Source organism: Lepidothrix coronata, unplaced genomic scaffold (genome assembly GCF_001604755.1).
Source record: "Lepidothrix coronata isolate B3197 unplaced genomic scaffold, Lepidothrix_coronata-1.0 Scaffold112, whole genome shotgun sequence".
In the NCBI taxonomy this organism is placed as follows: Eukaryota; Metazoa; Chordata; class Aves; order Passeriformes; family Pipridae; genus Lepidothrix; species Lepidothrix coronata.
In genome coordinates this window covers 2,890,157-2,912,908 of record NW_016690292.1, presented here as the reverse complement: position 1 = coordinate 2,912,908, position 22,752 = coordinate 2,890,157, and the positions used below count along the sequence as shown (strand labels likewise).

Sequence of the window (22,752 nt, the reverse complement as noted above, 5' to 3'; positions counted from 1 at the left end):
TTCCCCCATCTCCTGTACATCACTCCACAGCCAGACATCCTGCTGGCTCTATGTGTCTCAGCCCTATGGACCATACTCCTTTTCCCTGTAGTTTCTCCCTCACACACACTTTAGGAGAGCTGCTTTCCACACACAAAGCTTCAGCCCTTTTTGCTGGAGTGCTTCTGGGAGCACAGCTGGTTCTCACTGCCAGAGATCCCTTCTCTGCACTGTGGGGTCCTGTGCAAACCCTGATACCCATATGCCTACTGACCAGGAGTGACCCAGCTCAAGGATTGTATCAATCCAAAAAGGAGGCTCCTGGGGCTCTGTTTAGGAGCTGGGAGGGGGCTGTTGCACTTTGTGCCTTCACTGCTGTTGACTGATCTGGTATAACTGTGCTTACCTTCCCTCTTCCCAGGCGCCGAACCTGCCAGCTGGAAGAAGGGGATGTAGGTACCATGCACCCGCTCTTCAATCAAACCTGCCAGCAGTGGATGGCATTCATGAACCACCTGGGTACGTGTCTCAGGCCCCAGCTCCTCTAGGTGGGCTGGGAATGGGCCTTTCTGCCCAGAGCTCTCAGGATAAGTCCTCATATGGCACCATCCATCTTCATCCCTTGCTGATATCTACCTGGTTACACACCCTGTCTGTCCCCAAGCCTCACCAGAGTTCCATGGGTCTCAAGGCCAGCATCAGCATTAGAAAGCTGTGACAGGAGTCCTGACATGTGTCAGTGCATCTAAACAAACCTGCTAAAACCTGTGGCTATGTCTGCCATCCTCCCTGTCCAGGGCCTCCTGGACTTGGCTGCAGCAGCTTTTGTACTCAAACAGCCAGCTGTGGTAGTGATTTAGCTCCCAGATGAGCCTCTGCAACATGCTCTGGAACAGTGAGGTTCCATGGCAGATCTTTACTCTTGCAGGGAGGGAGAAAGAGGAGGAGGGATGCCCTTCATATGGAGGGATTTGGGTTTGTGTGGCTGCCCTGGTTGCTGCTTTCTGATTACCTTTCGCTTTGGTGTTTGTACATCATCTCACACTCCTGCTGGTAGAACCCTCCTCTTCCTCTGATGAGGAGTAAGCTAGGGAACAAGGAATAAGTGTGGGAATAAAGCACTGTGCTCAGAGCATACAGGGAGTTTGGTCAAGGGCCTACTTTTGGGCCGGAGCCTGAAACCAGGGGTTATTTCAGCCTTCTTCTTCTCCATGTAAGGTTCCTGTTCTCCAGCTTTCCCTGCCTCAGGCCCTTAGCCTTCTCTGTTGCTCATGTGGGCAGGATGTGGCTCTGGGGCAGCTTGACACCCAGTCCTACAGTACTTCTTCCATGCAGGGTGCCCATCGGTGCAGCAGTGCTCACTGGAGATGGTTTCCCGTTTCCTCCTGTCCTCCATCCTAGTGGAAGTGGTGAACCTGGTCACTGCCCTGGCGAGCGACACCACTGTCAAGGTGTTTGAGCAGATCTGGTGAGTTATGTGATGCACCGGCGGCTGTTTGGCACTAGCAGATGTTGATCAGCTGTGCCTCTACTGCCATCACTCTACATGTCAGCCACCTTTGGGGCTCTTCTTTACAGCTACCATCGAGGCACTGCCTTTCTGCCCTATAAGCCTGGCCAGAGTGCCACCCCTCGCCCTGGCACCATCAGACACTTCATCCTGCTGGGACGCAACTTCCAGCAGTGGCGTTGCAGCACAGAACAGGGTGAGTGCCTGGCCACGGTCCCCAGGACTGCGTGCTGGGGGCTCTTGGGGTGGGACATGTATGAACAGGGTTCCCCTCTTTGCTGGAACAGACTCTGCCCAGAGGTGGGCAGTGGATTGTCTGGTTTTGCCTTCTGAGACTTTATTCTTAAATTTGCTTGTAACAGCTTATTTCAAGATGAATTGAGAATTACTGTGGCAAAAGATCCTGTCATGCCACTTGAATGGCACGTGGAATGTAAGGGCCAGATGAACTGGTACTGAGGGTCATAACTGTGGCTTCTTGCAGCTCACAAAGGGCTCCAGCGCTTTGAGGCCATGGAATTCAGCTCAGCAGAGAGGGGCTCTGATCCCAGCCTTGTTGGTCGAGACGTGGTGCCCCGGCAAAGGTTCCTCTTCATGGAGATCATTGACAAAAAGGTAGCAATGGTGCCTTTGTGATGTTGCTCCTGAAAGGCTGTTCCCAACTGGCCCAGGGAAGGAAGAGTGCCTCTGCAGGCAGCCAGCCTTCCCTAGGCAATAGTCCTCCAAAGGAGCTGTGCAGGATGTCTCTGTGCCACAAACGGAGCTGCGGGTTTCCTGCAGCACTCTGGGAAGTGCCAGGGACAGCAGCCCTCACTGTCTCTGACTTCAGCTGCTGTGCTGTGGGCTGTACCTGCCCTTTCCCTGCTCACATCAGGCTGGACACTGGTGCTGCCAGTGCAAGTACCACCACCACTGCTGTGGCTGTTAACAGGGGCCTGTAATTGAGCTGTTGCCACTCTCCCTGCCCCAGCATTGTCATCTGAAGCTGGCTGCAACTGCAGCAAGTACTACCCAGAACACCTGGGGCAGCCTGTGCCACCATGCAGGGCCTCTCTGTGCATGTCCTTTAGCCTTCCTTCCCCTCCTTTCTCTCCAGATGACGCTCTACACCTATAACTGGTCCCCAGACCTGGGGGCCAACCTGAACTGCTCCCTGACTCGCCTGCTGCAGTGGCAGAATGCCCGGTCCCACATTGTGCACTGTCTGCTCAGCCAGAAGCTGGGACTCTTCCACCACCACTGCTTCATGGACACACCATGGCATGAGGACAGCAAGCAGGTAGGGCACCACACCAGACAGGATAGTCCTTTCTTCTTCAGGAGAGGCCTTGGCAGTTTGTTGGGCTGAGGGAGGTTGCAGGCACCTGTGTGCTTTTGTGTGCTGGTTGGCAGGGCATCCCCAGGCACTCATATGTCTCACTGTGACCATGTCCAGCTGGGCTTTTGCTGTCTACTCTTGGCAACAGAGGTGGAAAGGGAAGCCAGGTCCTGCTGCTGGCAGCACTTACTTGTGACTGAATTATTTAGGGTGAAGGAGGCTGGGGAATGGGCTTCCCAGTGCACCGTGCTGGGCCTAGGCCTGCTCTTCTTGGGACTGGTAGTGGAGAAGGCTAACAGAGATGTCTGCAGATAGCCAAAATTGGGTTTACTCTGTTCTTGTGGTTTCTTGCTCTAAGGCTGGCAGTAAGGAGGCTTTCATGGCTGTGTCTGCTTGCTTAGGAGCCAAATCCTTTCCTGAACTCCACTTTGGAGGTGGATGCACTGATCCGGAGCCCGTGTCCTCCACCTAGCAAGGAGCAAGGCCGGCTGAGCAGCTCTGCCCGCAACCTGCCATCTCTGCATTTCCATCCTGATGTGGTGCCCTTTGACGAAGCTCTGCGGGACGTTACCACCATCAAGCGCATACCCCACGGGCCTGATGTGGGACCTTTTGATCCAGTGGCTCAGCATGGGGCCCAGTTCCTGGAAATCAAGAGCATGGAGAGGAAAGGTAAAGCCTACCTAATCATCTTGCTTCTGGAAAAGGGGCTCAGAAGGAGCAGAAGAAGTTTTGACAGGGAACAGTTCTCTGTGGGAATGGGTTATGGCTGGTTTAGGGTGGGAGTGAAGGAGAGTGGCAATACTTGTGGCTGTGGCTTGATGCTCTTGTGACTGCTTTCTTTCTTCCAGAACTGGAGAAACAGATGAAGATTGAGAATCTCTTTGTCACCTGGCAGCAGAGGTCGGCACAGTCCAACATGCCTATCAGTGTGAGTGCAGCCTGAGCAGGGGGTAGCTGGGCCTTCTTACAGCACACTGGGAGCACCAGCTTCCCTATGGCAAAGGGGAGCACTGGAACTCTGAGCAGGGTGTTATGTTGGGGATGATGGTTAGCAGTGGAGCAGTGCTCTCTCTCCTTGAACTTTTGGGGCTTGTTGGGCCCTGACACACCACACTTGGGGATGGTACCTCACTGCCCAGCAGTGGAAAGGCTGTAAAGCAGGGAGTTCCCCCCATTGGATGTCCATTTGGGCAGCAGTGCAGTGTCGTGGACAGCTCGTTCCCAGCCTTGATGAGGGGTGTGTGCTGTAACCGTGCTCCTGTTGTACCGTGCAGCTGGCAGACCTGGAGACCTTGAAGCAGTCCTCACGCCTGGTTCACTACTGTGCCACCCCTTTGCTCTTTGACCCAGCCTTCCGGCAGCAAATCCAGACAGACCAGCTGGGCAAGGTGGAGGGGAAGGTGAGTGTCAACAAGCACCAGTGGGCTTGGGCGTTGTGCACTGGGACAAGGGATGGCTTTGCAACCTTTTCCCAAGACAGGGCTGCTCTGACCTCACTCCTGCATTACAGGATGAATTTGTACTCTATAAGATGGAGGCTGAGAAGATCCTTGGATCCTCAAAGCCTTTCTCCTGCAGCCACACCATCCCCGGGGAACCCTGATTTTCTTTTCTACCCAGGGAGTTCAGAGCTGAGTCTAGTGAAGCCATCAGGCAGCACTGTCTGGTACTGATCTGTTGGGGAAGCAAAACTTCTCTCATGCATTCAACAGCCATGCCTGGTAAACCTTTCCTGGACCCAGCAAATAGCTGGAACAGTTGAAAGCAAACCAGCTGAATCCTGAGCAGGTTGCAACCTGACAGACTCAAACCGGTGCAGATCCCACACCGGCTGTTCACAGACTATGTGTGTGTCAGAAGGGAAGAACATGCTGTTGTAATTTATCAAAATGTCAAAAGGATTCTGACAGGGTCTTTAAGCAGAGGTTGCTACAGAAATTGAGCACTCATGAGTGAAAGGGAAAGTATCATCGCAGAATGAAAACTTTGCTTTGTTTTTGGAACAGAGCAAAATGAAAATTGGTTATTGAATTTGAAGAGCCTGGCAGCAGGGGTTTCAAGGTGGTGTATTGGGTTCTGTGCCTCCAGATCATTTATTGGTACATATGAGATGCCCAGTTTTGCAGTGCAGTAGGGCTGTTCAAATTGGTCAGAACAGACAAAGACTGCAAGGAACTCAAGAGGTACCTGAGTAGCCTGTGAAATGAAAGCTATTGTGGGAGCTGGGACCTGGTTCCCAGTAAAACAGAGCACACTGTGGCGAGAAATTTGAACCCTCCTGTATTGTACACTCACTGCAGAGCCTGTACAGAGCAGACATCTCTGTATTGAAGCTATATTGTATCTTCTGACTTTGAAGTGGGTTTCTTCAATTTGTGAGCAGTTGGATACAGCAGACACACTGGTTAGAGTACATCAGAAAGGGGTGTTAGAATAATGGGTAATATTCTAATAAGTTTATAAAATACTTGTGTAGTAATGTCTTCATCTGGACAGTGTGAGACCAAGCATCTTGTGGCAAAGGCACTGAACTGGAGAGACTTGGAGAAGGTCAGAGAGTAGCTGGAGAGATGCCAGGTAAAGGGACAGCTCTTGTGGTAGGTGGAATAGATAGGCAGAAAGGCAGATAGAAACACGTAACAAAGGCTTGAAGTAGAGAGATGAAGAAAAGAAACCTTAGTCTCTCACAGCACAATGAAGAGGAGTATTTAAGACATCCAGAGGAGAATTCAATATGTTTACAAGGAAACACTATTCCTTTTTGGTGCTACTGAACTCCTAGTAAATCTTGAGAAGTCAGCAGGATTCATAAGGGGATTGGACTCATACCATGGCAATAGGGGCTGAAGCTCTGTTGAGCTTTGCATGAAGCAGCTGTTCTCTGGGAACAGATGTGAATTTTCCCCTTCTGCCAGGTCACCTTTTCCTGCAGGCTCTTGCAGTGCTATTATGTCAGTCCATGGCTGGGTAAATCTTGGATCTTGCATTTTGGCACGTGCAGTGGCAGTGTTTGGGGAAACAGCTGTTAGTGCTCTCTGGCAGAGACAGATCTGCCCTCTGCTCAACCAGGGCACCTGGTGTCATCTTTTGGGGCCAGTCACAGCAGGTCTCCTTAGGAACTTATTTTCCCTTCCAGAAGCGCCACCGCTCCAATGACTCCACAGCTTCGGGGAGAGACCGGAGCCACAGCTGTGACTCGGCGGAGTCGCTGCCCTGCAAGGTGAAGGAGGAGCCTTGGCTGCAGGAGATGTGCAATGCCTTCTTGCAGCAATACATCCAGTACCTGCAGAGCATGGGCTTCATTCTGGTCCAGGTGCGGCCGCCCTCACCTACCACTCGCAGGTCAGTGACATGCTGGGAACTCTGCTGTTGGAGAAGAGCCAACACACTGAGCTGTGCCCTGGTGTGACACAACAGGAGATCTTGGCTCCCTGCTCAAGGCTGTCTCTGCTCTCATTTCCAGTAGCACGAGCCGGATCCGAGCTCTGGCAGCAATGGGTGTGGAGGGGAGAGGGTCCTTTTCCTACACAAAGCCAAAAACCGAGGGGAGCCCAAAGGTAAGTGTATGTTTGTTACAAGGGTTGGAACTAGGATGGAAGTCAGGCTGTGGAGTGGAGTGGTTCTCCTGGTTGATTTCTGAATCAGTTTCATGCAGAAAGGACGTGAGAGGGCAGAGAAAGCAGTAAAACCAAAAGAAAGTCTGTCTAGGCCAGCATCACCTTTAGGATATTGGGTCAGATGAGACCTCCTTGCCCTCCTGTGTGTCTTTCTGAGGTCTGAGAGAGTCTTCCTGAGTCTTGGTGGAACTAGGGCAAATCTCTCACCCCTCAAGTTGAGTGGGCTCGAAACAGGAACAGGGTTACCTGGGGTCAGGACAGCTGCCTTTGGGTGCGATTCTGAAGGTTTACCCGTCAGAGAATCCTCAGCATCTATGGTTAAGGGCAACTCTGAGACAGAAGGATCTTTAGTTAAAGTAAGATGAACACTGAAGTGGAAGAGGTTAGAGAAGAAAAGCCTGGAATGGCTCTACTGTGACTCATGTCTAAAGAAGTGGCAATTTGGGAGGAACAGGTCAGAGCTCTACCAATTCTCAGCTAACCTGGAAAGGGATTGACTTTGCTGTCTTAATCAATACAACACCTACACACCAATCAAATAAAAGTGTTTGGAGCCAATTTCAAAACTAAAAGGAGTGTTTCTTTGAGCAGCAGATAATGGTCATCATCAAAAGGTTTTGTGAGCACCAAGAGCTTACAGAGTTCACTGAACATGAGCTTACAAGACAGAATAGGCAAGTACCTGGAAGAGGAATCCACTGGAGTCTCTAGGAAGGCAGAAACCACCTGTGCCTCATTTGATCACCCAGGATGATGGGAGCACATAGCATTTACTCATCTTTTTTGATATTTTATTGGCACCTGCCTTTGGCTGATGTTGGCGCAGGACTGTGGATAACACCTTGCAGTTAAAATGAGAAGAGAGCAGTCTGCTGGAGCAACTTAAGACTGAATGAACTTGCTGGCAGCTAAACTCTGTGAGTCTAGACTGGATGTCTGTGATAGCTGCTGTGTCAGGCAGATGGGATGGTCTGGGGAGACCTCAGCAGGGAGTGACGTTCTGTGGACAGCATCATTCCTTGGCTAACAGTGTCCTCAAACTGTAGAGACTATAGAGACACCCTGTCCTGAGCAAGCAGGAGGTGATTCGGGCAATATGCTTGGTGTGTTCTCTCAAAGGCTGTTTTATTAGGTTTGTTAGGGTTCTTTTCACTGTCAGCTCTGGCATGTTTGCTCGCCTCTCTCCAGTGAGATTGCTCAGTAGGTGAGGCTCCTCTGTTTCCACCTCTGCCACAGAGCCTTGTGGCAGCCTCACACCCTGGTATGCCAGAGAGCCTCTTCAGTTTTGTCCTTCTCTTCACAGAGCACAAGCCCTGCTGTTGCCACCTACCATCTACAGAGAGCTCTTCCAGGTGGGATTGTGCTCATGGAGTTGGCCTTCCAGGTAAGAAAGAACAAGAAACAAAGTATGATCTCTGGGGGTTCAGGGACAGTCTTCAGAGGTGACAAAGGGAGTGACAAGGAGTGCAGCAGGGACACACGATTCTTCGTTTCTTGTCCTGCTTCTTCTGTGGTCCTGCAGGACTGTAGATCAGCTGAGGATGATTCTGCAGGGCTCAGAGCAGTAAAAGTTGCCTGGAGGAGGGGTAATGAAGGGCTCAGCACTAGTTAGGGTGCTCTGTGCTCAGCCACATGTTGGCTGGTCTGGCTTGGTTCAGACAGGAGGGGAGACAGAACATGGGGCAAAACTGTCTGGGACCCAGCCCAGAGGGTGAAGCGTGGGGACTGTGCTCCTTCCCTGGAGAATCCCAAGGTCTGTTCTGTGCTCATGTGCTCTCTCCTGCAGGGCTGTTACTTCTGTGTGAAGCAGTATGCGCTGGAGTGCTCACGGATCCCCATGGGCCAGTCTGTGAACTCTCAGGTAATGGCTCTGCCAGCACAGCTGGTGCTCCTCAGAGCCAGGAAAAACTTTGGGGGAGGCAGTGATCTCTGGAACAGAGTGGGCATTTGAGGTGTAGAAGGTTCTGGAGAGTTCTGCTCCCTCTTTATGGAAAAGCAGAACTGGACAGAGCCTCATGCTCTCCATGGCTTGCTGCTTGAGCAGATCTGGAGTGCTGTGAAAGGGGGTGGGAGGTTTGGCAGGAGAATGACTCTTGTCCTAGGTTGGGGAACAAGATGGAGCAGACTGGGGAGGAATAGGAGCCATTCTGGCAAAGATGACTGCTCCAGGGAAAGTCAGTGCATGGAAAGCCAGAAGCTCTCTGCTTCCCTTGGAACAAGAAAGAAGTGAAATGGGAACAGGGATCTGTGAACATAACTGGCTGCCCTTTGCCAGAGGAGATCATGAGCCCTGTTTCTTTGTACCTCTGTGCCTTGCTCTACAACACTGTGGGGCTGCCTGCCCCCTTCTCTTTTGGTGTGTCAGGGTGTCTCCTGCCTGTCCCTGGGGCACTGGGTGGCTGCCTGAGGCTGGCCAGCCCCAGCCTGTCTGAGACAGCAGGCATGCATGACCACAGTGTCCTTTCCAAGGTGGCTCTGTAGCAAGGCTGCATCTTATCTATGCCAAGAATGTCTCTTCTAAGCTTAAGCCTGCCAGGACCTTGTCTGAGAGTTTGCTGAGCATTTCCTGGAAAGCTCTCACGTGCACAGGGCAGTGTTACTAGGCTGCATCTGGTATTGCAGGGAACATCCAGGCTCTCTCTGGCCGATTTTGGGAAAGATTTTCCCTGGTCTTGCTGTGGGATGGTCCTAGGAGCAGTGGGCAGGAGGGGTGGGACTTGCTGCAGGGGCCTAGCCAGTCTTCCCATGTGCTGGGACCAGCCCACAGTTCCCCCAGGTGGGGCAGCTGAGTTCCTCTGCCCCTTCTCTCCCCTTGTCCCACCCTGGGCCTGTGCAGGACAGGCTGGATGCATGAACAGGGCTGGGCAGTGCCTTGTCTCTCTTCCCACTGGCTGTGCATCTCTCTCTTACAGCCAGAGCTCGCAGCAAGAGCTGCATGGGACTCAGCTCTGTCTCTGAGTCCACAGTATGTCCTCTCCTCCCACTGCCATGCTGAGCATGGCAGGGCCTACCAGTGCAGGGCTGGCCGTCCCACTGGCTGTGCTTCCACCCTTCCTGCCCCAGCATCTGGCTGCACGAGCTGCCTCTTGCCTCCTGTGCCAGAGCCTTCTGTAACAGTACATACCACAGTGGGCAGCACAGCTTGGGAGGAGGATGGGGTGGGCTCCAGGTGCTGGCATGGGGGCAGCACCTTGTGTTTCTTGCTCTTTGACCCATCTGTCCTGGGGCAGGGCTGTAGGCTCCTCTCTGGGCTCATCCTGGCTGTGCTGTTTGCCCTCTGGCTCATGTAGCAGGAGTGCAGGTGATGCAGAGAGTGAGGGCAGCCTGTTCTCCTCCCTGTGCCTTCTACCTGCTGTTTTTCCCTGCTTGCCCTCCTCTTAAACCAAGGGATTATGATGTGAGTCAACTGCCCAAAGGTGTCAGAGAGCCAAAAAACTCTGGGCTCTTGGCATGAGGGCAAGGCTGAGGCCTTCACCAGTGCTGTGCCCTGGCACAGTAGCTGCAGTTGTGCTGGGAGCATGGCCAGGGGTGAGTGTGTGAAGGCTGGCGCTGGCCTGGTGAAGAACCAGCACTTTGCAGCTGGAGATGGCCATGTGCTGGAGGGATCCTCTCTGGGCACAGCTGTGACACAGCAGCCACCGCTGGATCTGACTTCCCTGGAGCAAGCCTGGGTGCCTGTTAGTTACTGAGCACAGGGCATTAGCTACTCTTGCCCATCTCTGGGTCCAGCCACTCCACAGAGGCCCCTGTGCTGCCTCCTGTTCTCAAGGGACATTCAGGGAGTTGGTCTTTGCCTGTAGCTCCAGAACTTGCTGGGGCTTCAGCCCTGGTGTGTCCTGTACCCCTTGGGGATCAGGCAGTGCAGAGCAGTGCTCAGCTGAAAGGAAGCTGTGTCTTCCTCTACAGCCGTGTGGCTTTCAGCTCAGGGCAGGGATGAACCTCAAGCCAAAAGGGAGGCAGTGCTGATTAGTCTGTGCTGCTACTGGAGACCAGGAGTGGGGTCAGGTGTGCAAGGAGCCACCAAGCTGGATCCTGTGAGGCCAGTCCCGCAGGTCTGCTATTTGCACTGTGCACTCAACTTCTGGGCTGCGTCCTGCTCTGAGCTGGGGCAGCTGCACTGGCTCTGCAATGCCTTGTGGTCAGCAGGGCTTCGCAGGAGGGTGTGAAGTGCCTGGTAACATTCCTGCCTTGACTCCCTGTTCCTCCACAGCTCTCAATGCTCTTCACAGAGGAGTGTGACAAGGTGCGGGACCTCATGCACGTGCATTCCTTCAGCTACGACTTCCACTTGCGTATAGTCCACCAGTATCTGCTGGGCTCCCACATGACCCTCCGCCAAGGCTACCATCTTACCAGCTTCCTGGAGGATTTCATTGCCCACCACCCCGATATCCCCAAATTTGGCCGTAACCACGTTTTCCAAGGTATGTAGTTCAACTTGTGATCGACCTGGGATTGACTGCCAGCCCATAACTTGGCAAAAGGTTTCCAAATAAACCTGACCCTTGGAGTATTCAGGGAGATGACAGGGTAGGGGTGGCATGAGGGGTCAAGCTCCAGGGGAAGTCCTTGCTGCCTTGTTGTGGGAGGTGGGTTGTTCTGTCCCAGGGGGTAGTTTGTAGGACACTGCTCTGCCCAGGTAAGAGGCACGGAGCGTGTCCTGTGACAACAGTGTGTTTCTCCACTAGGCATGCTGGCCCTGCCCACCAACATGATCACTGCACACCAGCTGTACAACTACATTGCTGACCACGCCAACACCTACCACATGAAACCCCTGCGCATGGCCCGGCCGGCCACGGGCAGCGACAGCAAGAAGGGAACACCAGGCACAGAGCAGAACGAGTATGCACTGGTCTCTATTTGGAACAGGTGAGTGAGTCTGCTGCAGGTTCCTGGAGCTGCTGGAGATTGGTGGCAACCTACCAGTCCTGGGGACACTGCCCCAGGGTGCATTTAATATTTCCCATAGCACTTCTGAGGAGTCCTGCTATGTGGAATTCCCCATGCCCAGTAGTTCTGTTGTGACCAAGAGCTCTGGGGTAACAAAGTGAGGTTCCCTTCATCCTGATGTGCTTTTGTTCCCAGCTCGGGCTCCTACAAGGACTCTGAAGGTCTGCGTCATCATGATGACTTTGATGTGTCCCTCCTGGTGTGTCACAGTGCAGCACCATTTGAGGAGCAGAGTGAGGCAGAGAGACGCATGCTCCGGTGAGCACTGGGGGCCCAGGACACCAAAGCTTCCTGGCTGGGGAGGAGGGCTCTGGGAGGGACTGGTTCTCTCTGGGACAACACAGACAGGGTTGTTGGTGTTGGGGGAGGATCGCTGTGGGGACCTGGGCGGCGTGGTGTCTGTCTTTGGGCAGAGAAGCACCCTTTCTGTCAGGGACAGAGAGGCCTGTGGTTCCTTTGCAGCGCAGCTGAGAGGGAAGCAGCCCTTCCCCAGGTCACAAGTGTCTCCTTGCTCTCAGTTTGCGTTTCTACGTCATCATGACCAGCCAGCGGGAGCTCTTTCCCCGGCTCACGGCTGACATGCGACGCTTCAAGAAGCTGCCGCGCTTGCAGCGGGAAGTGCTGGAGCCTGTGGTGGGCCGGGCAGCCTGGGAGGCAGCGGAGCCGGAGACAAGCCTGGGGCAGCAGCCACCAGCAGAGCGGGAGCTGTGGCAGGACGCGGAGGACAGCAGCGAGTTCTATGCGGGGGGCACACAAGTCAAACTGGGGCCAGGGCTCTTCTACACCTCGCCGCTCTTCCCCTTGCTGGCCTCTGAGGTGGCCTCAGCCCAGAAGCAGCTCAGCAGCATGGTGCAGCTGGCCAAGTGCCACTGCCGCAGGGACAATCTCTGGAAGCGCCTCTTCCTTCTGGAGCCTCTGGCGTCTGACAAGCTGAAGCTGGGCAAGCTCTCGCTGGTGGAGCTGGAGGAGCTGCTCGATGCCGTGCATGGGAAATCCATTGCAGATGTTGACCCCCAGCTGGTGAGCAGCAGGGATGGAGTTACAGTACACAGCAGCTGCTGTTCCGCTCGGGACAAAGTGGGGTGACAGGTGAAGGACCTGCAGGACATGTCTCTTCCTGCTTGGTGGGAAGGTAGAGGCAGGAACATAGCTTCTAGCTGGCGGCGGGGGGGAGAGACTGCATGGACCTGTCCATGGAGAGTGAATAGCTGTCAGTCAGCATGGCTCAGTTGGGTTTTGAGGGATGCATCTGATTCAGGGTGTGAAGGCTCCTGTAGCATTATGTCTGCTGCTGCCATGGCTTGAGGGAGGCTGAAATCAGCCCTTTTCCATGCTCGCAGGAATGCTTCCTCACCATGACAGTCTCCTGGTACCAGAGCCTCATCAAAGTGCTGTTGAGCCGCTTTCCCCAGAGCTGTCGGCACTTCCACAACGCTGAAACTGGCACCCAGTATCTGGTAGGACCCAGCCCGTCACCCACCTGCAGCCTCTCTCCCTGTGTCCCTGTCCTGGGGTCTCTGTCTCCTTTCTGACGTGTGCTCTGACTCTCCCGACAGGTCGTGCTCAACCAGAAGTTCACGGACTGCTTTGTCCTTGTGTTTCTCGATTCTCATTCAGGAAAGACGGTAAGTACATGGGAACAGAAGACCAGCTATGTTGGCTCAGGCCAAGAATCTGTCTAGATTGATCCAGCAGTGGCCAAGGGCAGGTGTGCATGAGAACAAGAGCAGGTCAAGAACCTCGTAACACCTCCCTTAAATACTTTCCCAACATCTGAAAATCTGTAGCTCAGGCCCATCCTGAGCTAGAAGTGTCCTTTTCATTTATTTAATAGCCCTCCACAGCTTTCCTTTGGTTAATTCTTGCATCCATGATTTCCCCTGGCTTGCAGCTCCACGAGGCAGTTGTAATCTAGGTGAACTCTTTGGCTTGTTTTTGAAGCTCCTACTGTTCTTTCCATGTGATGCCCTTTTGTTCTTGTATTAGAACACAGGGAGCACTTGATCCTCTTTTCCTTCACAGGATTGCTTTTGGATCATTCTCTCGGCTGTCTCTATTCAGGCTGAAGAGTTCTTCTGTTTTCAGTCCAAGCCAGATCACACTGGGTCTGGCTGGGAGGGGTCACCAGTGCTGTGGGCTGTTCCTACCTGGGCAGAAGGGAAGGGGACCTGCACTGTGAGGGTCCCAGTAAACCTGCAAGGACCTTTGCCTTCACTGGACTTGAGGGCAAAAATACTTTTCTTTCAGCTGTGCTCCCAGGCAGGGTGCAGGATGGGTCACAAGAAAGGCAGCTCCGTGTGAGAGCAGGGCATCTACAGGAGGCTTCTGTCCACAGTGAGGCTTTTGCAAAGAATGCAGCATAACTGATCCCTTTGTAAATAAATCATGCTCCATCTCAAAAGCAGGTAGGGGCGACAGAAGAGGTGGTGCCTGCTGGAAGGCTGCTCAGTGCCTCCTGCCACCTAATGGTCATAGTGTCACCTTGTGATCATTGATATGATACACCCAGACCCTCCATCCCCTCTCCTAGTGACTCCCATCTTGTAACAGAAATCCTTTGTGTTCCTCACACTGTATTTTGTGCTTGATCCCATTCCTGTGGCCTCTCAAAACTCTCTCAGGCTTTTTTTTCTTGCATTATCCCAATCCTCTTTTGTATTAGTGCCTCAAATTTTATCAGCACGTTCCTCATCTTTGTACCAGACTCATTAAAGTACGAGGCAACGTGAGTCCCAAAGCCTGTCCTGGAGGAACTCCATTTGTAACCTCTCTCCAGCCTGCTATTTCCCCTTTCAGCACTGCCATCCTCACCTTATAATTTCAGTTAATTCCTATCTTTTCAGCTTACCTAAATTTCCCATGTGGCACCACATCAAATCCTTCCTGAAGCTTAGATAAGATGTACCATGATTCCTTTGTCTAGAAATATTACCTTATCAAAGAGAAATTTAGCGTTAGCACATCACTTTGGTAACACTGAGCTGCATTTCCCTCACGGTTCTTTCTCTCCCAGCCTGCTCTGAAGCCTTGCACACTGTTGGAGCTGGGTTCACAAATTGCTTTCTTTTCCCTCTTAAATGATGGTGGTGTGTTTTCTGTTCTGTAGTTACCCAGCTCTTCTCATGGCTTTACCAGTTTGTTAGGGACCCTGGCTACTAGATGTGCTGCATTTCAGCTCTGGAGAACATCCAGTCCCTGTGTCTTGCCTCCGTGATGCTGATCTGAGTGCACTGAGTCACTCACAGGCTTCTTCTGTTCAGGTCCTGCAACCTCTCCTTCTGAACCTTGTTCCCTGCTTCCCTCTGCCGTTGCCCTGCCTTGTCAGTGCAGTCACTAATCAGAATAGAGCAGGCAGCACTTATTTTTAGGATTGCAGTTATTACGTTTAATCTCCTCCCCTTCCCCGTTAGTTGCACTCCTACTCCTACTCTTTGCCTTAGAAGAAGAAATTTCCCTCCAATTTCCCTGAAAGCCCCTTATTATGTGGAGTCAGTGGGTTCCCCTCCTCTCCTGAGGCTGCTGCTGGGGTTGGTATAACTGCAGATGCATGAAAGCAGGGACTGAGTGGGCAAGTGCTTGCACCTAATTTCCACCAAAAAAATTGGGAGGAGGCTCAAACATGCTCTGTCACAGGAGAAGGCATTAGTGCCACTGGCATTTTGGGACTTCTCCCAGTATTTGCCTAAAACTGCCCAAAAAAAAGTGGTCACACACCTGGACTAGGGACTGCACAGTGCTTGTTTGAATTCTGTCCCCTGACCCTCTCCTCCCTCTTGGCAGAGCCTCACCGTGGTTTTCCGGGAGCCGTTCCCAGTGCAGCCCCAGAACAGTGAGAGTCCTCTGCCACAGCTTGTGTCAACATATCACCACCTGGAGTCAGTTATCAACACTGCCTGCTTCAACCTCTGGACGGGCCTGCTCTAGCACTGGCACCCATTTCCTTGGTGCAACACATGTGCCAGACCTCAGCACGGCTGTGCCACGGGTGGCGATGGGGAAGAGCAGGTCTGTGAGGGGACCTGTGCTTGGGCACTGCAGGCAGCGCTGCCAGTGGCACACGTGGCTACTGAACTGAGGAGCCTGGCGGGCTGGTGTGGCCCTCACGTGCTGTTTTTGGTGGGTTTGATACTGAACGACCTTGAAGCAAACCACAAGGGCAGGAGCTTGGCCACTGTGGCTTGGCTGAAGCAGAGCGACTCTCAGGGACATGGCTTTGGCATCTGCAGGTGAGTTCTGCCTTCTGGGGAGGCACGGAGGAGCACACACAGCACTCTGGGCTTTGTGAGGAAAGAATTCTGGACTTCAGGGCTCCAGGCAGTGAGGCTGACTGCTTCTGGCCCTTTGTCTTCCTCGGGAGAGCACTGGATGGGACAGGAAAGGTGAACTGGACCATACAAAGGTTTTATGGAAGTGTACATTTAAGCCATTGGTGTATCTGTGAAATAAACTGAACCAGATCCCTGCTCAGTTGCTCTAGGCTAGGATGTGGAACGCCTCCCGTAGGGGATGCAGAGCAGCCCTGGCTGGGTTTGCACCGGAGTTTCTTACTTGCTCCAGAGCAGGAGCAGCAGGGCAGTCAGCCCCCAGCCTGTTACCTGGGTTCAGGCAGCCTGGGAGGGTGCTGCTTGCTTCACTTCCTCCCCTGCTGCAGTCAGTGCTGGGCACTGGCAACAGCCTTGAGAACTGCAGTGCCTGGAAGCCCAGAGCATTATTCCCACAACTCCAGGTGCCAGCTGGAGCTGGACTGAGAAAGCTCACACCCTTCCCAAGGATTGAATGCTCCCCTTAGTGGGGGAGACTGGAAACCTCTCCCTGGACACCCCTGCAGCCTGGAAGTGAAGGTTCTCTGTGTACCGGAAGTCACCTACAGCGGTGCCTGAGCCATCCCTAAATATGACATGCAACAGATGGTACTGGTGTAGATGGGGGTCCAACTGCTTGGGCTGACCCAGTACGGCCTGGGGAAGGGAAATATGACAAAGATGCTCCTAAAGCCACTCTAGGAATCATCCCACCTCAGTCCTAGAAAAGACACATGTTCCTCTGTTAAGCCATTGCTTTGTTTTTTATTCCCATGGTTTTTTAGTTTTACTTGGCTGCCTTGCTAGTCCCACCATGCTGCAGCCCTCGGCTCTCCCAGTAGGAGCGCAGCCAGCCCAGACCTTCCAGGGTGTCTCCTGCAGTGACAGACAGGGTTTCCTGCTGCAGCTGGAGAAGCTGGAGCAGCTTCTGTTCAGGACAGAGATCTCATTCCCAGGTAGGGACTCTGACACTACCTGCCACCCCCCAGGACCTGCCTGCCTTTGCACAGTACCCAGCCAGCTGGTCCATGCTTGGCCCTGACCTGGGGCTCAGACCTGCAGCCCCCCTCACCTTTGGGAGCATACTCGCACCCCACATAGCCAGTGTAGCCAAGGGACTCCAGGAGCTCGAAAATGTAGGGGAAGTTCAACTCCCCAGGGCTGTCAGGCTCGTGCCGCCCTGGCACCTGTGCGATCTGGATATGACCTGGAGAGGGAATGGGAGAGGCCGTGCCCAAGGCAGCCCTGCCTGGAGCCTTCTTTGGGCATGAGACAAGGTGACCCAAGAGCAGCCCCACACCCCCAGCCAGCCACAGCAGAGCCTGGGGCAGGAGAGCTCCATCTCAAAGCCACTCCTGCCCCATGGCCACAGAGGAGCTGATCTGGGTGCAGGGCATTACCAATGAGTGGGAAGTATGTGTCCAGGTTGCGTGACAAATTGCCATCCATGATCTGGCAGTGAAAGAGGTCCTGGGAGGGAGAGAGGAAGATGGAGGATGCAGCTGTTCACCAGTGAGCTGTGCTACAGGCCCCGTCTCTCTCTCTCTCCATGTCCTCAGGAGAGGATAGCAAGCCCCTAGAACTCCTCTGTGGGCCTGTGCAAAATTCCCTGGTGGAGGGTGGACCATGGAGATCTTCAGTGCTGACTCACCAGCTGCAGCTTCAGGTTGGGCCGTCCCACCTTCTCCAGGATGGCAGCAGCTAAGGGTGCAAGAAATGAGAGACCATTGCCCCCAGGGTGGAAACTTCACAAAGCCCTGAGACTCCCCTTCATCAGCTGAGCTCCCTCAGCATCTCTGGGCTGGTAAGGCAACCTCCTGCCTTTCAGACTTTGGGGATCCTTCTCTTCCTCTGAAGGAGTCTCTAGATGTCTGCCTTACCTTGGTGCGGGGTGTTCAGGTAGTAGCGAGGGTCAGTGATGCGGTTGTTAATAGGCTCCACCAGTCCAATCATGTTTTCCTGTAACACAGTAATGTCACCCTATGGAGCACAACTTCCCTATGCCAGTCTGCAGGGGTGTTCCTGGGTACCCTGAGAGCTGCACCCACAGAGCAGGACACATTCCCCACTTACCTGGGCCAGGAGGTCAGCAGCATATCTGAGATTCTCAATGAAGGTGGTTTCCATCTCACCTGCCACTGCAGCCCGGTCTGCACCCAGGGGAACCCGCCCAGCCATCACATGGATCCTAGAGACACAGAGATCAGCCACTGGCAGCAATATATGCTGTTCTGCCTCAGTACACCGAGGGATGACTTTGAACCTTTTGCCTGACAAATCTCAGACCTTGATTCTTCCCTCTTTCACCAGCTGCCTCCAGCTCTTTCACCCTGAGGTTGGTTGGTTTTGCTCCTAGTGCTGCCCCAATGCCAGCATGAGGGGCAGCTGGCATGCTGCCTCTGCCAGGGGCAGGCTGGACATGTGGTCTCACTGCTTGCTGGCTGTGAGCAGGGAGGGGACAGCGGCCCACACTGGACTGTCCTGCTGTGAAGAGCTCAAGGGCCAGGCAAGAGCAAGGCTCTTCAGCCACTGCTGGGGGAAGGTGAACAGTGGAAACAAAACCCTTTTCACTCTGCCTGTACAAGCAGGGGACTGGGCAGCCTCTGGCCTGCCTGGTCCTTGCCATCCACAGGACTTTGGACTGAGTTTCAACAGGAAAGAATGATGCAAAGTAAGTGCAGTAAAAGGGCCCCGTTGGTTTTCTGAAGGGAAGTGTGCCAGGCTAATTGCATCTCTTACGGTGTCTCTGCTGCCTCCAGGCACCGTGGCCTCAATAAAGCAACTGTTGTGGTGTCCTGGGGGCAACGACTGGTGTAAGTGGGGAGGAAAAAGGGAGGATTATCCTGGGGACTGTTGTGCGGAGGTGGGGAAGGGAAGGGTCAGACGAGTGCCTGGCAGCTCCCGGAGAGGACGCTGAGGCCGCGGCCCCGCACACGGGGGTCTCCACCGCGCCGACTCCCGCCCGATGCAGCCGAGCAGGAGCCGCTGCCCGGGAGAGGCTCCGTGACCCGGCGGCTGGAGGCGCCGCGGGGCAAAGGGCGAGCCCAGCTCGGGCGACGAGCTGGAGCAGGAGGGCGGCACAGGAACCCCCCGGCGGCCGGAGCGGGGTCCCGGCCGGCACCTACCTGTGGCAGCCCACCGCTCTGGCGTACTGCACGGCCGCCGCCAGGCCCTCCCGGAACGCGGCCTCCCGCCCGGGCACGGCCGCCAACCCCAGCTCGCCCGCCTCCGGGTCCCCTGGGAGAGAACGGCGGGGTCAGCGGAGGGTCTTCGCCGCCCCGCTCACCCGGGGAACGCGGCCGTACCGGGGGGCGTGTTGAGGAGGGCGATCCGCACCCCCGCCCGCTCCGCCGCCGCCCGCAGCGCCTGGGCCGGGCAGCCCGCCGGCCACGCCGCCTCCGCTGCCCCGAACCCGGCGGCCGCCGCCGCTTCCAGCCGCGCCGGCAGCGCCGGGAGCTCCGGGAACAGCCACGAGAGGTTGGCGGAGAAGCGCAGCGCCATGGTGGGCCGGGGGCGGGCGGCGGGCGGGCCGGGGCGGTGCTCCCGCCTCCCGCCCGGGCAGCCCCGGCCCGGCCGCGGCGCTGCGGGGAGCGGCCCCGTCAGCGGGGCAGGGCCGGGCTCAGCCGCTCCCCTGCAGCTCTCGGCCCCAGCGCCCTGCCCTCCGACCCGTGCCCGCGGGTGAGCGGCCCCGCGCTGCCTGTGACACGCGTGAGGGTCCCGCCCTCGCCGGAGGGGCTGCGGGACGGGGGCGTGCGGGGGGCACAGCGCGGCCCGCGCCCCCTCCGGGAGAGGTGTTTTTGCCAAGTGTTGGCCCGACACACGCAGAGCGCCCTGTTAATTGGTTTCCTGGGGAGCTTGTCTCTGACAGTGTCTCATTATGCAAGAAACGCTCTCTCCTTTGTCCCATGTTCTGCATATTTTACCATAAAACGTTCATCTCCACTCCTGCAGAGCTGCGGCTTCGGCGTGCGGGAGTCTGTACTCATCCCCGTGTTCCCACTCCCCATCCCGGTGCTCCGTGTGCCTCCCGGCGCATTCGCAGGCGGCACGGGTGGGGTGTGTGCCGGGTCCGGCCCATGCCCAGGGGCTGTGCCGTGGCTGGCAGAACGGGCACCGTGAGCCGTGGACATTTTGCAGCCCCTTGGACTCACCCTGCTCGTGGGGACTCCTGCCTGCCTGCCCTGCATGGTCCGGCTCCTCTGGGACTGCTGCAGAAGCCCTCTGCAGCCCCAGCCAACTGCAAGCCCCAGGAATTCACAGTGTTTGGAGTGCTCTCTTTGTGAGAGCACGGCTGGGCAGAGGCCAACCACAGCAACAGGTTTTTGGTGGGAGGTCAGGGCAGTGCCAGCCAAGAGGAAAGCAGTGATGAAGTTACCCACTACAGTCTCAACTCAATTAAAGCTATTGATTAATCAATTAGAAAAGGCTTGGCTCAACTTCTGAGTAATAATCCAAACTGTCCATCGTAGGGAGTGGTATCCATGTTCCTAACACGTGTGTCCCCAGTGCATGTCCCCAGGACACAGACTTCTCCTGCCTGCAGCCACCATGCCAGGGGAGCACTGCACCTTATAGGTGTCCTGCAGGTTCCCTCTGTGGTGCATGGGGGTTGTCATTCCCAGGAGGTGCCTGAGTGCAGGTGGGTGGGTGGCAGAGCTGTGCAGGCCCCAGAAAGAGGAGTGGCACCTGCCTGGCCTGGGACTGCAGTTTTACTGGGTCCTTGCACCTCAGAAAGGTGCTTGCTGAGGCGACGCACCACTCCGGCCCTGGCAGTCCTGGCTGCATCTCCAGCACAGCCCAGGCACCTAGCAGAGTCAAAGCCCAGGATTCGGTGGGTGGAGCAGGAAAGCTTTGCTGGGGGGGGTGTCAGTGAATAAACACAGGGCTGAGCCCCAGCATGTGGGTGACCCCAGCAGCCAGATGGGAACCTGGGGAGTCCTCACGCAAACCTGCCCTACTGATGGCAGGTGAAGCTGCTGGGCCCCCTGCTGAAGCATTAATGGCATCTTTATATCCCTGCTAATATATTGCATTGATTTTCTCTTGTTATAACTGTGGTTCCTGTATTGCAGGATGGTGTTTTGTCACTTTACCTTGACAGGACGCAGTGGATTTACTCCCCGCTGTGGCACTTGGAGCTCTGGGGCCTGTGCCCAGCACCCGCTGTTTGGGGATATGGTACAATGAGCGTGAGGTCAGACAGGCACCCATGTCCCCCAGAGAGATGAGGAGGGGGCCGAGCTGGTGTGGGAGGGCAGCTCAGTACCAAGCATCCCCGCTGCTGCAGGAGTTTTATTGGCCCAAAGAAAACGTAGCTCCTGCACATTTTATTATCGAGCTGACATTTCGTTGCAGACCCAGCTCTGGCCTCTGTGATGGCCAGGGTGGGGAGGTGGCGGGTGCTCCAGCAGCCCAGCACGGTGCCTTGGGTGCCACGCAGTGCCAACAGCAGCAGCTGAGCCAGCCCCCCACCCAGAGTCCACTGAAGTGGGGGCACCAGTCCTCCCTGTACCATAAATCCCTCAGCACATCATGCTGCAGGGAAGGTTTTATCTCTCTCCTTTATGAAACATGTTTTAATTTAAGTTGACATTTCTGTATTTTAACTACCTGTCCGAGGCTCCCCAGTGGCTCAGCTGGAACCTCGGGGGGCCATGAGGAATGAGGTGCCATGGGCTGGGGTGGCTGTGTGGCACCATCCTACTGACACTTGTTACCCCTGTCCCTCCTGGGCACCTCCAAACCTGTCCCATCCCTCTGCACTCTGTGGCTGTGCGAGGCAATCCAGGGCTGGGGCTGGGAGGGAGCACCCCAGGCATCCCTTCCTCCCAAGCTTTATTTTGGTCTTAAAGCACTCCAATATTTTGCAACCTGGTTTGGGTTTGGGCTTTTAGAGGGAGTAAATTCTAGCCTCTTTTTGTGTAGAAGAAGGCTGGGAAAAATAATCCACATGTGACCCAGCATCTTACAGAGGCAGCTGCTTGTATTAAATCTCTTGATTTTTCACCGAAGACAGTCTTCCTTAAACCCATCCCCTCGGGATGCTTAGGGACCAAGAGATGAAAAGCCTCTCCAGCAGGATCCAGCACCAACCCAGCCGTGCCTCCCCACCTGTGTCCCCACAGCCAGTGTGTCCCCTCAATGGCCATGCCCCCAGCCCTGTCACCCCCAGCCCCTGCTGGGGGTCCCTCCCAGCTCCCCCGTGTTGGGGCAGGCTTTGCTGAGTGATGTGACCTGGCCAGCTGCACCTGTATCCCAGCTCTCCTTGCCCGGAATCCAACCTGAATTTCTTGGACCTCCCTGTTTCCATGGCCCTGGGCACCAGTGAGGGTTTGGCTCAAGAGCCTGGCACGAAAGGGAGGCACCAGCCCTGGTGCCATCTGGGGACTTCTTGGTGGGATCGTCACTCTGTCAGGTCCTTCTCCACTTACCATGGTCCGTGCATACTGTGCAGAGTTAATTTGTTAATTAGTGTCTTTCTGCTGCTGAGCCACCTGTTTTGCTGCTGTCGAAGTCTGCTGTGCCCTTCGCAGCCACTTTTGCTGCTCAGGCGCCTCAATGGAGGAGGTGACTTACACCTGATAAAATGAAGGAGCTGCCTGGACTGCTAATAATGGGGTGCAGCAGGGCTGTGCCACAGCTGGGGCTTGCCCTGGTGCTGTAGGGTTCTTCTCTCTTGATGGGACTCCCTTTCTCCTCCTCTCCCTCCTCTTGCTCCTCCTCCTCCTCTTCTTCATGTTTGTCTTCTTCTATTTCTTCTTTCTTCTCCACTCCTTCCCCTCTGTCCCTCCATCCCCTCCATATCTCATCCCCTCCATCCCCCTAACCCTCTCTCCATTCTGTCCCTCCATCCCCTCCATTTTTCTGGTTCCAGGCACTGCACAGCACATGGGAGATGCAGGGGAAGATGGCAGTCCCTCCCAAAACTGTGATGAGAGATGCCTTAAGGAGCTTGTTGCCCCTCTCAGACCTTGCTTTCTTACAGCCTCCGAAAACACTTGTGTAAAAGAAAATCTATACACCATGTTATGGAAAACAAATGCTCAACCTTTGCCAATTTATGGCTGTTCT

At 54.9% G+C, this 22,752-nt stretch overlaps 2 protein-coding genes across 8 annotated transcripts in view; one reads left to right on the top strand and one right to left on the bottom strand.

Annotated features, from left to right (window-relative positions):
• The window catches only part of SZT2 (seizure threshold 2 homolog (mouse)), a 54,215-nt gene extending 38,372 nt beyond the window's left edge, over positions 1–15,843 (top strand). For 2 of the 7 annotated variants that reach the window (XM_017824643.1, XM_017824638.1), the window contains exons 54-72: positions 401–498; positions 1,315–1,447; positions 1,558–1,685; positions 1,974–2,104; positions 2,586–2,768; positions 3,209–3,479; positions 3,659–3,738; positions 4,085–4,210; positions 5,947–6,152; positions 6,277–6,367; positions 7,731–7,811; positions 8,214–8,288; positions 10,638–10,851; positions 11,116–11,299; positions 11,516–11,638; positions 11,899–12,400; positions 12,721–12,837; positions 12,937–13,005; positions 15,161–15,843. In XM_017824643.1, the coding sequence (XP_017680132.1) occupies positions 401–498; positions 1,315–1,447; positions 1,558–1,685; positions 1,974–2,104; positions 2,586–2,768; positions 3,209–3,479; positions 3,659–3,738; positions 4,085–4,210; positions 5,947–6,152; positions 6,277–6,367; positions 7,731–7,811; positions 8,214–8,288; positions 10,638–10,851; positions 11,116–11,299; positions 11,516–11,638; positions 11,899–12,400; positions 12,721–12,837; positions 12,937–13,005; positions 15,161–15,304 (2,956 nt within the window). In that variant the 3' untranslated portion in view covers positions 15,305–15,843. Of the gene's footprint in view, positions 1–400; positions 499–1,314; positions 1,448–1,557; positions 1,686–1,973; positions 2,105–2,585; positions 2,769–3,165; positions 3,480–3,658; positions 3,739–4,084; positions 4,211–5,946; positions 6,153–6,273; positions 6,368–7,730; positions 7,812–8,213; positions 8,289–10,637; positions 10,852–11,115; positions 11,300–11,515; positions 11,639–11,842; positions 12,401–12,720; positions 12,838–12,936; positions 13,006–15,160 lie in introns of those variants that run through there. The other 5 variants (XM_017824639.1, XM_017824636.1, XM_017824637.1 and 2 more) reach the window with 4 other exon arrangements.
• A 583-nt stretch (positions 15,844–16,426) lies between these two features.
• HYI (hydroxypyruvate isomerase (putative)) lies at positions 16,427–19,182 on the bottom strand. Its single transcript, XM_017824648.1, has 8 exons — positions 18,987–19,182; positions 18,807–18,918; positions 17,755–17,869; positions 17,562–17,640; positions 17,333–17,382; positions 17,082–17,151; positions 16,754–16,888; positions 16,427–16,557 (listed from the first exon to the last, which is right to left on the bottom strand). The coding sequence occupies exons 1-8, from the start codon at positions 19,180–19,182 to the stop codon at positions 16,469–16,471; spliced, it is 846 nt and encodes a 281-aa protein (XP_017680137.1). The 3' UTR covers positions 16,427–16,468.
• Between the last annotated feature and the right edge of the window lie 3,570 nt (positions 19,183–22,752).